General features: G+C 32.8%; 2 protein-coding genes across 6 annotated transcripts; one reads left to right on the forward strand and one right to left on the reverse strand.

The window, feature by feature from the left end:
- Window positions 1-590: 590 nt before the first annotated feature.
- Window positions 591-7,762, forward strand: LOC107954061 (uncharacterized). 5 transcript variants are annotated; one of them, XM_016889532.2, is made up of 13 exons: window positions 591-799; window positions 1,336-1,459; window positions 1,625-1,752; window positions 1,845-1,998; window positions 2,080-2,189; window positions 2,393-2,476; window positions 2,573-2,621; window positions 3,399-3,490; window positions 3,961-4,096; window positions 4,361-4,443; window positions 4,520-6,045; window positions 6,432-6,545; window positions 6,622-7,762. In XM_016889532.2, exons 2-13 carry the CDS (start codon window positions 1,367-1,369, stop codon window positions 7,191-7,193), a joined length of 3,141 nt encoding a protein of 1,046 aa, XP_016745021.1. In that variant the 5' UTR covers window positions 591-799; window positions 1,336-1,366; the 3' UTR covers window positions 7,194-7,762. The 5 variants fall into 5 exon arrangements, with proteins under 5 accessions (XP_016745021.1, XP_040953448.1, XP_040953447.1 ...); XM_041097514.1 differs by having other exon boundaries at window positions 6,435-6,545; XM_041097513.1 differs by having other exon boundaries at window positions 3,964-4,096.
- A 2,947-nt stretch (window positions 7,763-10,709) lies between these two features.
- On the reverse strand, window positions 10,710-14,737 carry LOC107956624 (DNA repair protein RAD51 homolog 2). Its single transcript, XM_016892220.2, has 13 exons — window positions 14,604-14,737; window positions 13,689-14,289; window positions 13,489-13,602; window positions 13,252-13,404; window positions 12,984-13,087; window positions 12,800-12,863; window positions 12,649-12,704; window positions 12,446-12,526; window positions 12,261-12,320; window positions 12,069-12,160; window positions 11,879-11,998; window positions 11,404-11,547; window positions 10,710-11,165 (listed from the first exon to the last, which is right to left on the reverse strand). The coding sequence occupies exons 2-13, from the start codon at window positions 13,770-13,772 to the stop codon at window positions 11,122-11,124; spliced, it is 1,116 nt and encodes a 371-aa protein (XP_016747709.1). The 5' UTR covers window positions 13,773-14,289; window positions 14,604-14,737; the 3' UTR covers window positions 10,710-11,121.
- Window positions 14,738-15,816: the final 1,079 nt, after the last annotated feature.

Consider the following 15,816-nt stretch of genomic DNA (forward strand, 5'->3'; position numbering starts at 1 on the left):
TAAATTGTGACATTGACCCAATTGAATTGGGTCTATATACGAATGCATTAACATTGTAGTTTCATATTTTTTTTGAATAATCCCATCCTAACTTATAAATAGGAGGATAATTTATTTCAGCACACTTGAACCCACGTCTTCCTACATTGACAACAATATCTATGATAATTGAATTAAGACTCTGATATGCTATTTTTAAATATAAATTATTGTGTTTTATATTTGTGATTTTGAAAAAATTTTTAATAATTTATAATTTCCTTCATTTTTATAGGTTTATTGATATTTTCTTTTAATATTTTAATATTCTAGCTTTAAAAATGGTCAGTGGGACCGTGGGTTCAGATTGATAATCCAAGGATTAATCGGGACCATTAATTTGGAAGGGAATATCAACGTGGCGGACATCGGAAACATCACGACCAAACCCAAGAGAGGGACCCTTCTAAACAGAGCCGGGTTGAAGAAAATAAAGGTAATGAACTTGACAAAACCGGAAAAGGCAAGGGCAAAATCCCGTAATAAGAAGAAAATCCAAGGGTAAAAGTAGGAAGTTCACAATATTTAAATGACAAAGAAAGGAAGAGAAAAAAATAATTAAAAATAAAAAAATAAAAGCCAGCAACAGAGAAATCAAACCAGAAATCCAAAAGAACCCTTCTCGTCTCTTTCGCTCGCTCTATCTCTAAATTTCTTTGGTGGATTTCTCTTGGCGTGGCGGTGTTGTTGTTGTTGGTGTTCTCTTTGTGAACAATCTCGTCTTCACAGATTCATTATCTTATCGATCTGCATCTAACTTGTAAGTCATTTATCTCTCAATCTGAAACCCTAAAATATCAATTCTGCCCTTCGATCTTTCTTAGATCCATAATTTATCTCATCCAGTTTTAATTATACAAATTTGATGATATATTGGGAACGTTCTCTTTACGATTACTTTTTTTAAAAAAAATATTTGTGTTGTTTTATTGATTTATGTATTGCATGTAGGCAGTTATTGATTAGATATTGGATTGAGGATTTTTTTTTTGAGATTTGTTTAGGTGGCTTTGGTTTTTTTTTTTGATCTGCTAATTGGTCGAGGCTTATTTTGGTGATTAGTGTTTTCTTTCTTTCTTTTTTTTTCTGGAAATTAGGGGTTCAGATTATGGAAGTCTGAAATAGGAATTTCTAGTATTTGGTTTGCGTTTTATCAAAATAGTGTAAGGTTTTGGTTGTGGTTTTTTTATAAATCGATTGGGATTTTGGGGGGTTTAGGTAAATATTTTGGTAAATTCAATTGAGGTTTCAGTGACTCTGTTTCTAGAGTATAATAGTAATCATATCTTTATGTAGTTATTTATTTGTTTCGAGGGTTCAGAAAATCATGAGTGACGAGGGAGAAAAGACCTGCCCCCTTTGCGCGGAAGAGATGGATTTGACCGATCAGCAACTCAAGCCCTGCAGATGTGGCTATGAGGTTTGAATTATATTAATTTTTTTTTCATATCAAAAGTTTCCTACAATTGTTTGCCCATTCTAGATATGAGAGAAAGAAGTACAAAGAGATAAAATAAAGTGACAGTACGGAAAAAGGAGTGTTAATTTGTGTTGTAGGCCTTATTTCTATTGATCTTTGAAGCAGATATGTGTTTGGTGTTGGCATCACATAATGGATATGGCTGAGAAGGATGATACAGAGGGGAGGTGTCCAGCATGTCGTAGTGCTTATGATAAAGAAAGGATAGTAGGGACGGCTGCTAAATGTGAGAGGTTGTCAAGCTTCCAATGCTTCTTATTCTCATTAAACATATTGCAATATTTACCTGCCGTCGTCTCATGTATATAGTTGTTTCAATAAGCAGAATGGTTGCTGAAATTAATATGGAAAGAAAAATGAAGTCACACAAGGCAAAGGCTAAGTCATCTGAAGGAAGGAAGCAACTGAGTAGTGTGCGAGTTATTCAAAGGAATCTTGTTTACATAGTTGGGTTGCCACTTAATCTGGCAGATGAAGATGTACTCCATTCTCATTGTGTATATCTGAAAGCTTACTATAATACTGGTATCTTTACCTAATGATTTATCTCTTTTGTGCAGCTTCTCCAACGTAGAGATTATTTTGGACAATATGGGAAAGTTCTAAAAGTATCTATGTCTCGGACTGCAGCCGGTGTCATTCAGCAATTTCCAAACAATACATGTAGTGTGTAAGTGCGGAATCAAATTTGTTTGGTCTTAAATCTTCCAGTCATTAAGACTTGTTTTATGTATTGGATCTTTAATAGAAGCATATTATATCATGTAGAGGAAAGTTCATCTTACTATTTTGAAGGTTCTTTTGGGTCTTTTTCTGTTCCTCTGTAATGTAGCGTTTTCATTTCTCAACTACATTTGTTCACCTCATGAACAGATATATTACGTACTCAAAAGAGGAGGAAGCGGTTCGGTGTATCCAGTCTGTACATGGGTTTGTCTTGGATGGTAGACCATTAAAGTATGAGAATGTGTTTGTGGTGTTATTTCATTTGTTAGTGGTTGGATGATACATGGTCTTGGTTAACATATCTAATAGTTGAAATATTCATTTCAGGGCATGCTTTGGTACAACAAAGTATTGTCATGCATGGCTGAGAAATGTGGTATGTTTAGAAGTAATTTTTGTTTAATTTATTTTGTGAATTGAAGAGTTAATTTTTTATGTTATTGCTGCTAAAATTAATATAAAAATTAGTTATGAGAAACAACACACTAATTGAGACTGCAAAATTGTGCAAAATCAGGTAATATAATTATAAAAAACATTGTCCCGTGTAGATTGATGTCAAATATCTGCTAACTTTTGAAATTATATTAACTCTAAGCCCATCTAGCAACCAAAAATTAAATAACAAGCTTAAAACAAATAGAAAATTATCAATGATAAAAGTTGTAGGTTGTACCAATTTCACTGATCTATCATGATCAGTGGTTGTTTAACAAATACTGCATAAATTATCCATGCATATTCTTAATTCCAACAATTTATGACATTTTACTTGAGGGCAATAATTGTATTCTCTTCAAATTTGCTGAGTCCTAATTCATTTAATTAATGGCCAAAATAGTTAGAAGGAATTAGTTACAGAAAAATATTGAACATATTGGAATTAAAAATTAAAAAGAAAACATAGTGTCATGATAAAGGATCCCAATCCATGGACACTATAGAAAATAAATTTAGATCATAACGATGATAAAATTAATATTGAAGTCAATAACCATCATATCTAGAATAGAAGGGCTAAATATGAAAAGGTTGTGAAATGCCAGATTTGAAATTACCAAATGGCAAGAAAAATGATGAAAAATTAGAAGTAAAACATGACATTTATTATTGTAATAGAAAAATAATTGAGAAGTTGTTTTGGGGGTTTCAGCCTTGCAGCAATCCTGATTGTCTATATTTGCATGAGATTGGTTCTCAAGAGGATAGTTTCACAAAAGATGAAATAATATCAGCATACACAAGGTATATTCATTTGGCTGTTTTCTCTACTTCATCTTCTTTCTTTACTTCTAGTGAGATTGCATGCAACTTTGTTTTTGGAACCTCCATTTGTTTGCAATGTTGGTCTGCTGTATCATTTGATAATGCTTCCAAAGTATCTGTCTTTCTATTGGTGCTTCCTGGATCGTCACCGTTTCTTTTTGCAAGTACCAGCTATCAAAAAGGTTTTTCCTTCAATAAAATGGGTTTTCTATTGTAGTCTTTCACTTTCCAAATAGGAGTTCCAAAAAAAAAGAAAGGATTTGTTTGCTCTTTTTTTTGAGTTTTTTATTGCAACATTTCATGTCTAAGCATGTGTTCTAGGTTCTCCCTTAATTTTGAGTGATGTCATTCTTGCATGATTTATTAACTTAGGTTTTTAAAGAAGTAAGCTTCAACGAATAACTGGTTCAAAATCTTGTATGATTTGTAAGCTTACTTAGTTTTTAAAGTAGGGTTCAACAAATAACTGGTGCAACAAACAATATGCAACGGCGTCCTGGAAATATGCTACCTCCGCCGGCAGATGATTATTGCCCCAACAGTTCTGCATCTGCAGCAAAACTGATTACTAAAAGTTCTCCAAATGTAAGTTCATGTTGTTTACTCCCAAACAAGAATTCCTAGGGTAATATTAGATGCGGAATTTACGAAAATAGTGAAATTCTACTCTGCTTGCAAGCACACCTTCGCCAAACTTCTTAATAGCTTGTTTGTTTTTAACTTGAGTCATTGCAAATGAATTTGTCAAATAGTATCACAGATCGGATGAGGTGGCAATGGTCTAAGCACCACGCATTCTTGATTTTGGCTCACGCACCTAACTTGGTTGTAAACTTATATATTGCACAGAATACAATAGTGACTGTTCCTAAAAGTTCTCCCCCAAATGGAAGCTCTGGTAGATCTATTGCTCTTCCCGCTGGGGCTTCATGGTATGTCCTTTGATTTGTTCTCTGACAAACTTTAATGTTAATTTCTGGTACTAAAAATTCTGCATCATTCTGCCAGGGGAATGCGAACTTTAAACCAACCACAACCGGTCAGTTTAGCATGTACAAATGGACCTCCTAAGCAGAATTCTGACACAGTCAGCAGCACATTACCATTTTCATCTGCTGTAACAAACACCAATCTAGCTTGTTCGTTACATACTGATGTTATAAAGAAGCCATCTGAGGAGATTCATCCTATGCATACAAAGGGTAAACCTGATTTGTTAAAACCTTTGAAACAGAGTGCTGGTTTAGATTGTCGAATTGCCACACTAGAGAAACCTACTTTACCTGAACGAGTAACTGCTTCCAAATCATTGAGCAACCAGTTATCTTGTACAGCAGCAGCCAATCATGATGACCAGGGCACTAATATACCATCAACTATTACAAGCACCACTTTTGGTAATGGTGGGCAGACTCTTATTTCCTCTGGTGAGAAAGCGGTGATAATTTCCAATACTGACGGGGACACACAGAGGTTGTGCTCTGATATGTCGACATTGACCTTGGAAGGGAACGTCTTGAATGGACATTCTGATGAAGTTAGACCGAGCAGTTCCTCTTCTGAACATGGATGTAGCAGTTCACCCAGTAATCAGGGGTTACGACAATCTCATATTGATTACTATCGAGAACCATTAAATACAGCAGCTGCTGGGAGTTCTGTGACATCTCCCAATGGGGTGTGCGTCTCAAAAGAGCAGTCTGTTTGGAAGACTGATGCACGTATTCAAGCTGAGAAAAATACAAGTTCTGAAGTAGAGGAAGACGTATTGTCTTTTGATAATCAAAGACTCAAGGATCCAGAAGTCATTACTCGTTCAAGTTATGTGCCAAATTCACCAATTTCGCTCCATTTATCAAATCATTCTAGGTCCCATTCTTTGCAACATAATGAAGCTTTTGGTGCCGTTAATTTGAATGCTGATACTCTCTTGGTAGATGATAAAGCAGGTGACAATTCATGTCTTCAGGGAGCTAATGTTTCTTCTTTGTCTAATGGATACCTTGACAAGTACATAAGCAGTAGTATTGGTTCTGATATTACAATAGAAGGTCCCCCTTTGCTTTCAAATGAAGAGAAAGGGAAGCAGCTAGGAAGAATCCTTGCCAATTCTCAGAGCAACGATGCTAATGATACTGGAGAGAGCAACATAATTTCAAACATATTGTCACTAGATTTTGATACATGGGATGAGTCCTTGACTTCTCCTCAGAACTTGGCAAAATTGTTGGGAGACAATGACAAGCAGGCCAATCCTCTCAAACTATCTAGTTCGTGGAAAGCACCAAATCACAATCAATCCAGATTCTCATTTGCCAGACAGGAGGATTCTAAATATCGTCTCGCTGATGTTGAGTCCCCTTTTAATATTTATGGGCAAATGCCACAGAACCATCCTTCTGGCCAAGATTTTACAGACAACAGGGATTCCTATCTAAGCAAATTTGGAGTTTCTAATGGTTTATATTCCTGTAACTTTGAGGAATCTGACAATTTTTCTAGTAGTCCTTCAGTTTTTTCCAATAAGCTTTCTGGTAAGTGCCATGGAATTTACTCTGCTCCTGCTATCTTATGTTAGTTCAGTGCTAATTTTCTTATTGAACTTTATTCGTGCTTTCTGAATATTGACTTCAGTGGCATCTGTTTTTCTTTTTATTTATAAATTTCAATCATGCAACAACGATGCTCATAACATGTTCTGCAACATCATTAACAGATTAAATTATAAGTAGGTTTTTAAAATTGTACGTGATGCACCATCTTTGCCCAAAATTTATTTATTTTATCTGACTTCAATGTGCTAGTGACTTGTTTTTATTTCTTTTATGTTTACACTGAGCATTGTTTCTTCATGTCATTTCGTTTAGTTTCATATGCAAGTGCGTGTTTAGATCTTACTGATAAATTATGCAATGTTTAGCAGCTTCAAGAGCTCAAATTCCAGTCCCTCCTGGATTCTCTGTTCCTAGCAGGGCGCCACCTCCAGGCTTTTCTTCAATTGAGAGAGTAAACCATGCTTTTGACGCCACATCAGGTAATTGTATTTTTTTGGGTTTTGATTTTGGGAGTTTGTTGCCTGCAAAATTAATGTTGACTGCCTTTTGGTATAGGTAATCATTTGATGGACTCTTCATCCCTATTAAGAAATTCTTATCAGGCTCCTCAAAGTGGCGGTATTGGTGGCCCTGGGGATATAGAGTTTATAGATCCCGCAATTTTGGCAGTTGGTAAGGGTAGAATTCAGAGAGGTCTCAACAATTCAGGCTTAGACATGAGATCAAATTTTCTTCAACAGTTAGGTCCATATGAAAACGAGGCCAGATTCCAACTATTGATGCAGAGATCGCTTTCTCCTCATCAGAACTTAAGATATGATGTTGGGGATAGCTTTTCATCTCTGAATGACTCTTATGGAATTCCTTCTAGGCTAATGGATCAATCACAAGTTAACAATATGTCCGCATTTGCACAGTTGAATCTCCAACAGTCGAGAAATACACATAACATGTCAAATGGACATTGGGACGGATGGAACGAGGTCCAGGGTGGTAATGGCCTTGGTGTGGCAGAGCTCTTAAGAAATGAAAGACTGGGATTTAATAAGTTCTATTCCGGGTATGAAGATTCAAAGTATAGGATGGCTGCATCAGGGGATCTATATAACAGAACATTTGGATTGTGATAGTTGTTGGAACCATGTTTGTTGCTTCTTTGCCAATATTATTGCATTATGCTAAGAAGTAGAATGAATGCTTTTGCGCAATCTTGGTTGGCACGTTGTTGAGGATGGGCATGTTGACTTGTAACTGGTCTCGTTGGCATTGGGCTTGGCACCCCCTCAACCGTGATAGCTTGCCCTAAAAGGATAGGCGGTGTGTGTGGAACGAGCATGAGCTGGTAAATAAGGAAATATTTTAGTAATATTAGTTCTATACTGTGCCTGCTTAATTGTGTGTGGAGCTGCTCGTTTGGGCGGAAAAGCTGGTGGAACCTATCAAAATACAAGGGGTAGGCTTTGGAGGTTCGAGTTTGGGTAAAAAAATGCCGCTGAAATGGTTACAGCTATAATTTAAAATGTACATTTTACTCTGCATTGCGTGTGTTTAGGGGATTTGGGATTATAGGGGAATATGAAAACATTTTTCTTTCTTTAATTTATTTCTTGTATTTCTGTCTGCTACCCATTTGTCTTTGTGCATTTTCCCCGTATCATATAATTAAGTTATTATTTATTGCTTTTTTTTAAATCAACCTTATTTGTTGACTCTTTTTCTTTATTTAATGATAATTATTTTTTTAATAATAAAATATCTTGCTATTCAAACTCAAGTTATACAAACCCTAGGCAGCATTATTGATGGAAAAAAAGATTAGTGGAGGTTATTGAACAAAAAAATCGATTAAAAAGTGGCAGGTGAGCTTTCAATTCTTCAACGGTAGTAGTTAAAAAAGAAGCATTTTGGTGCGTCCAATGTGCTTAATTCTGAGAGTATTAATCACAAAGTGTTATTACACATTGCGGAATAGTCGCAAGTTAAATTTATAGAACATAATTTGAATTTAATCAAATTAATCGATTTAATTGAATTATTTCAGTAATCGATCTAATTGAGTTATTTCAGTCAGCCATCAAAGCTAATTTGATCGGGATTGGTTAAAGTTTTTTGAATTTTTAGTTAATGATTAATTCGGTTCAAAATTAAATAATTAACCGATTACTTAAAATTATTATTTTTAGTTAACGATTAATTCAGTTCAAAATCAAATAATTAACCGATTACTTAAAATTATTAATAATAAAATATTATAGGCCAAATATATTAAATAAGCCCAATATATTGTATAAGCCTAAAATATAAAAATTAAAGAATGAACTTAAAACTAATTTGATTTATATAAATTGTTATAATGGGCTTAAAATCATAATATATTTATATATACTCCTAAACTAAAAAAAAAATAAAAGAAAGAAGCCTTAATTTTTTTTCCCTTTCTCTCTCAAACTCAAAACAAAGTCTAGGTAGAGATGGTAATTTTTCGGATAATAAAAATACTATCCGTTACGGATGCGTATTTAACCCCATGAATAATGGATAGTAAAAACAAAGTCTAGGTAGAGATGACAATTTTTCGAATAGTAAAAATATTATTTGATGCGGATGCAGATTTAACCCCTTGAATATCTCAATTATTTGAATCTACATTCAATATTCGAATAAAAGGTACGGATATTCGACTGTGAAATCCACCTTCAAATCCGTCAAAGGGTCACAAAATGTTCAATTTTTGGATTCTAGGCTCAAACATTGCCCTTTTACAAATTTAATCACCAAAACTAACATGTATAAAAAATAATATAAATATTTTTTAAAGTTAAAAATAATATTAATTATAAATATAATAATTATAAATATGTTTAATTTTTTTTATAAAAAATATATCTTTTTTAATATTTTATTCAATTATTCATTCATTTTTTATCCCTAAACTTAACTAAATAATGATATAAAAATCAAATTTTTAGATTTGTAATTACTCCTTTTATTATTTGATCAACTCAATTAATTGAATTATTTTAAAAAAAATTAATATTTATATAATTAAAATCAATATTATAATATGAAATTATTTTATAATGTGACATAATTAAATTCAGTACATATTATATTATAAACAAATAGTATACATAACATACACATTTAAGGACATAAAATACATCAATAGTTATATAAGTAAATTATGAATGTATAAATTAATTATTATACAATTATGATATTACAATGTGCATTCTTTTATTAATGATATGCGACCTAAACCTTAAAACATGTCACTATGGCTGAGAATGAAAACCGAACATCAACCCAAACCAAAACCAAAGTATTGGGATGGTTTATAGAATGCAAGTAAGAGTGTTCAAATTTCGGTTAAAACCAAATTAACATACCTAACCGATCTAATTCAGTTAACCGGTCTAATTTGGTGAAAGGCCGGTGAATGATTTTTTGGAAGTTCGATTATTGGTTAATTCGGTTCGAAATCGAATAATTAACCGAATTAACTGAACTTAATAATTAATAATACAAATTATATGTAGTTTTAATTCGGTTAATTCAGTCAAATGAATATTACCAATTTGTTTATTTTGATATGTTTTAACCAAAAAATAAAAACATATAAATTTCGGTTAATTTGTATTTAAAAACTTTATTTTAACATGTTTTGTACATTTCAATTTTATTATACACACTTTATTACCTCAATAATTCTAAATATTAATAATGTTATTGATTAAGTTGGTGTCATAAGTTAATCCTATATCAACTCAAGATTGGTGACAGTACCGTGATAAATAGTTATAGTGTAGTTAATGTTTTTAATATGTACTTACGTGTTTAAATTTGTGTTACTTACAATTTAATCTATTTTTTTCCATTATAATATCGTGCATATTTCACGTTTTAATTAATTAGTTTTAAACCATACATTTAATTATTTGTTGTATGCTACTTTTAAAAACATCTTTGTGTTCTAAATACGTAGTTTCCACTCGAGGTGTTCATGGGCCAAGTCTATATTATTAACACACTTTATGCTAGCACAAGCTCGGTCTGACTTAAATATGAACCTAAAATTTTGTTTAAACTCGTACATATTTGTAAATGGTTAATCAAACTCATTTTAGACCCGTCCATATTATTTTTTAAAATTTTTAAAAAAAATATATTTATATTATTTTTAATTTTTAATTTAATAATTTAATATATTTTTATTTATTAAAATTTTATATATAGAGTCACCTCAATAATTTTTAATATTTATATCATAGTAGTAGTATTATATATTACTATAGATTTAATTTTTAAGTGCTCTAAATTACATAATATATAAAAATAACATAACATTAACTTAAAAATAGGTTGGGCTAGGTCGGAGTCAAGCTTAATTTTTTACCCAAGCTCATTTTTACTCAAAACTCTTCAAAATTTCGGATGAATAATTCGACTCATGAACCTGCCTAATTTCCATATACATGATAGAATTTCTAATTTCTATATAAAGGTTTAGTTTTTGATTTGTTATATAGATTTTGATATTTTTGAATGTTTGGCTATTTCTAAGTACTTTTTTTTTATATATAATTCCACACTGAAAAAATATTAATATTGACACAACATTAAAACATAAATAACAGATAATAAATAGAATATAAAATCTTTTATATGAATAAAAAAGTATTCTGAATAGAGGTCTGGAATGGGAATCATTTCCTGTTCATGGATTGGTGTTGATCTCATCTCACCACCCCTCTAATACTGCAATTATTACCATAAAAAAGACGGGAAATTTTCATTTTGTACATATTACAAATAAAGGGAGGGATAACCCAACAAAGGACTTAACTATTGTTCCCTTTCCCTTATACCGTTTTACTGTAAAGACAGACATTAGCATACTTTTTGAGTTGACCTTGCAGGATTTACAAAGTTGAAAGGAAAAGGAAGAGAAGCCTCATCTTCAACAAGATTCACAGAAATTCAAGAAAAAAACAATTCCTAGATTGACTGTAAAGTGGATTAACAATGAATTCATTCATGCCTGAAAAGGATACATCAATGCAAGCCTTCCATTCCAAAATTGATTATTTCATTGTGCCCTGCATTTTTTGCCATTGCAACACAAGTTCCAGTAACTATTTACTACAAAAACCAAATGGTTAGACTACTATTATCCTGTAAACTTAAACCAAGTGTGTTTTGAATATTTTAGCAGATTGTTTTCCGCGAGAATTTGCATACGTGAAATCATAAAAAAAAGGAGCTTCATCGCTGGAACCATGCCAGATAATATATTCAGAATATTGAACGGATTAACTAAAGTTTGTGGGAACGAACCTTGATAGTGAATTGCGTTTATCTCAGGTCCCATCACTTCTTTTCCATCATCACTTAGCAATGAAATACCTGATGAAGTAATGTGAAAAGGAAAAGCTAGAGGGGGAGATATGGGAGATTTTGCCACCTTTATAAACCTCTCACCTGCAATAGAAATAAATTGTTCAAAGTGCGATCGCAAACAGGTAGATGAGATTTAGCTCTTTCTAAAAACTGGAAATCGGGTTTTACTTTCAGGAAAGTTTCTCCAATAAAAGCAACATTAGATACATACACATAGTTCATTGCTTTTATTTCAAAACAAAGAAGGGAAGACCGAAAATAAGCAACTGAATCTTTAAATAAACATGAGATCGATGCAATATTTACATTTCTTCGATATTGCACAAACCATCTAACAAAAGCATCCCATTCTAACATGCAGAAGAAAAACACGTCACTAAAGGAGGATCCAGCAACAATGTATTGTAGCAACCTGATTTAGCTTCAAGCACTAAACGAGTGGTTACAGCATGGGCCCATTGAATCCCCAGAGCAGCAACAAGATGAGAATCATATTGCATGGGAGTCTCTATAGCTCCATCCCTACTCTGAACTGCACAAGTTATATTCTATTGTGAGAATACGTCTGGAAAATATTTTACAATCAGAGTATGCGACTTTACCTTGGAAACAATACCGAGAGGCATCGTCGTGGTTTCGAGATCTTACTTGGTTCGTCACTACAACTGGAATTCGTGAAAATTCAGCTAGCGACCTACATTTATTTCAAATAAGCAACATATATAAGTCGAACTAAAGAGATGATTAACTCAAGCAATAACAACAAATTAGAGGGTTTGAGTTTTTTCTTTTACTTAATGAAGGAGATATGCCAACTCAATGTTTGTTGTCTACGAGCACCCTGCTCATGTTCCCTGTATCAAATAAAACCGTCATTTCTTGCATAAAAGAAAAACAAATTCTGCAAATTTTCCTATTAATGATGAAGAGAGTTAGTGATAAACATCATGACAACTCATTTATCCGAATCAAAGCTTACCCTGAAACAAGTGCAGCCATGCTATCAATCACTAGCATCTTCACTTGGTTTTGGAGGAGTGAAACTTTGATTTGTTCCAAACTGAGTAATAAGTAACATACCAAAGAATTTTAATAATGTTAGTTGAGTATCGTTAAATTAGCACATTAAGGTAATAACACGAAGTAATAAGAGTCGCTGAGAAATCTCATTCAGTAACAAACCTTTGTGTAAATTCTGCAAGTGATGTTGGCCTCAAAACAAGGATCCTGCCAGCCATCTGCAATACAAATGAATATGCCATTCTTTTCGTTCTTAGCTAATATTATAACGAAAAGAAACTTGGAAAATCGAGAAAGATATGATTCCGCATACCTCTTGCGCCATCTCTTTCATCTGAAATATTTCAGGAAAACTTCTCAATCCAATTTCTAACAATCTGGAAAGGGGCAGATTTATAACTTAAAAAGTTCGATATTTTCCTCCTGAAAGAAAAGGGTGCAAAGAAACTAGAAACCCGAAACAGAGACGGGTATTGAATAAAAGCCGATTTAGCTACCTTCTTGAACTGAATTTAGATTCAACATCAATATATATCACTCGACCATCCAAGCCTCCATAATTTGTAGGCAATGAAGCCAATAGCGAAAGCTTCAAGCAAAACTGGAATTTAACCAAACAAAATATGAAAAAAATTATTAACTACTTATTTCCCTGATTCAATTATAGTTTACAAATAAAAAGCAAAGGATTCTTCAAAGTTATAATTTTTAAGAGACTTCTAAAATCCATTAATTAAAGTAAATGAAAATTTTCAAACTTTTTACTTGGGTTTTGCCAATTCCAGCTGGACCAACTAATTCAGTTAAAACCCCAAAAGGAATTCCCCCACATAAAGCTGCATCCAGTCCTTTCAAGCCTGTTGGAAAATGGCCTCCCAAGTGCTCGTTTTGAAACCTTTGTTCCATTAAAGAAAGTGCCTGGGTATCAATCCAAATCCCTAAATCTGTTAGAAATTAAAAAGAAAAAAAAACCCCAATTAATTGAGGAAAAAAATCACTTACAGTTTGATATGGTGGAGCAACGATCTCACTGATCTGCGATAATGCTGATCTTACTTCCGTTAATCCCACATCTAACAACTCCATTAACTCAAATTCCGTTAAAGATAAAGCGTCCTTCAAAAAAAAGTTTTACTACAAAATATCACTGAATTTGAAGAGCTTAAAACAAAAATAAAAGAAGAAAAGGAAGAAGAAAAAACCTTGGCAGTAGAAACATTACGGGCGGAGAACACATTGGCGATGGATTTGGGAAGTGGGATTTCGCTGATCAGCTTGTTCGCCATTACCCTTTCTGCTGATATTTCCCGCCAATTATGGTCTGCTACTAACCGTTATTGCTTTTATTTGGGCTTTATTTTTGTGAGTCGGCCCATTATTTTTGGTCAGAGACCGTTGTTTGGGCCCATTGCCAGTGAAGTGAAATCCTTGAAACCCAAAATGGTTATTTTGGATAGCCTTTATAATAGGCCCAATTTGCCCGGGCCCAAAATCACAAATAAATAAATCAAATAAAAAATTAAAAGTCCAAATGTCCAGATTACAAACCAAAATAAATTAAGCTCAAACCCGATTACAAAATCCAAATATCCACTAAACCCAATTAATCTAGCCCAAACACTAAACCCAATTAGCCTAAACCTAAGCCCAATACCCTGGCCCAACACCATAACACACGGCATCAAGAAACCCTAGCAACAACCCCCCTCCCAGCGCCGCAGCAGCCTCACAACACATCACCTTCGGCTCTCCCCTCGCACGTGCTGGCCTCCTCACACACACCGCCACATCAGTGCCCTGTACCTACAATGTCACAAACAAACAACAGAAGGCCAAGAAACAGAAAAAGGACACAACAAAAAGCAGAAATGAGCAAAAAATAGCAGCAAATAAAAAAGGAAAAATATGTATTTTGTTGTAATTTTGGCAATATAAGGCCAGATATCAGAAATTGTAAAGGGGGCACGAACATTATAAAAAAAAATCAGAAAGCAATAAAAAATCAAAAAGTTCAAAGAGGTGATTTTCTTCATTTTCTTCCTTTTATTTTTTGGATTCTTTGTTTTCTTCTTTAGCACCAAACGAAAATAAAAGAGGAGGAGAAAGGAGGTTCTTACCTTCGCGAAGTCGCGTCGTCGGAGCCCTGTTGATTTCGTCCGAAATGGAGTTGAATGGGGTTCGGGTTGTGCAGCGGCGGAGAGAAAAGGAGATCTTTTTATGTTTGTTTTAAAATCGTTTAGGGGTTAAATTTTTTAGGGTTTGTGGTGACTTTCATAGGGGGTTGAAACGGCACCGTTTAGTGCCCGTTTCAGTGGCTCTAAAACGGTGCCATATTGGCACTGACCCGATGACCCGGCCCGAGCACGACCAGATCCGCGCGCTTTGGTCTCGGAGGGAATATTTGCGCCATTAATCCTCCTGATTTATTTCATTGTTTTAATCCAGTTTTCCTTTATTTTCTAAATTTGCCCCGCATTTTTGATGTTGTCCCAGTTTGGCCCATATTGCTGTGATGAGTTTTGAGGGATAGGGAATATTTCCCATTTAGTCCCCTGTGAAATGCGCACGCTTCATTTGGCCCTTCAACTTTATTTTACTTTCGTTTTTTTCCTGATTATGTTTTAAATTCAATTTAATCCCTACTTACCCAATGAAATTATTTAAGCTTTATTGATCTATTTTCCTATAATTTTTATTGAATTCTAAATATTAAATATTGTTTTTCATAGTTTTTCTTATATACATATTACTTTGTTTAAACCATTTATTTTATATGTTATTTTAAAATTAGTTATTGTTGATTTCTTTTATTTAAAATTTCTGTTATATATATTATATTAAACTTATATATGATTACTTTAACTTGCTTTTTAGATTATTTACATCAAGTTGTTTTGTATATTATTTTATTTTAAGTTATTTTATATATTATTTATTCTAAAATTAACCTATACTATTTGCATTAAAATTGATTTATATTAACTATTTAAAACATGTTTACATACTGTTTATTTAGTTTTATCATTTATTTTAATTGTTCTGCATGTCTGTTTTTAAACTTTTATTTTATTATATACTTAGTTTATTTCAACTCTTTTTATACATATATTATTATTTATATTAAGTTTTTCATCCCATATGTATTACTTATTTAAATTAATATATGTATATTATGTATTTGATTTTCTTTTTATATGATATTTATTTAAAATTTTTTGGATACTATTATTTTATGTTGTATTTATTTTTTAACCATATTTTTAATTTATTTCAAATTTTCATATGTATATTATTTATTTTAAATTCATTAATTATAATTTCTCTTTTTTC

The sequence above is a fragment of the Gossypium hirsutum genome, chromosome D07 (assembly GCF_007990345.1).
Source record: "Gossypium hirsutum isolate 1008001.06 chromosome D07, Gossypium_hirsutum_v2.1, whole genome shotgun sequence".
Taxonomy (NCBI): domain Eukaryota; kingdom Viridiplantae; phylum Streptophyta; class Magnoliopsida; order Malvales; family Malvaceae; genus Gossypium; species Gossypium hirsutum.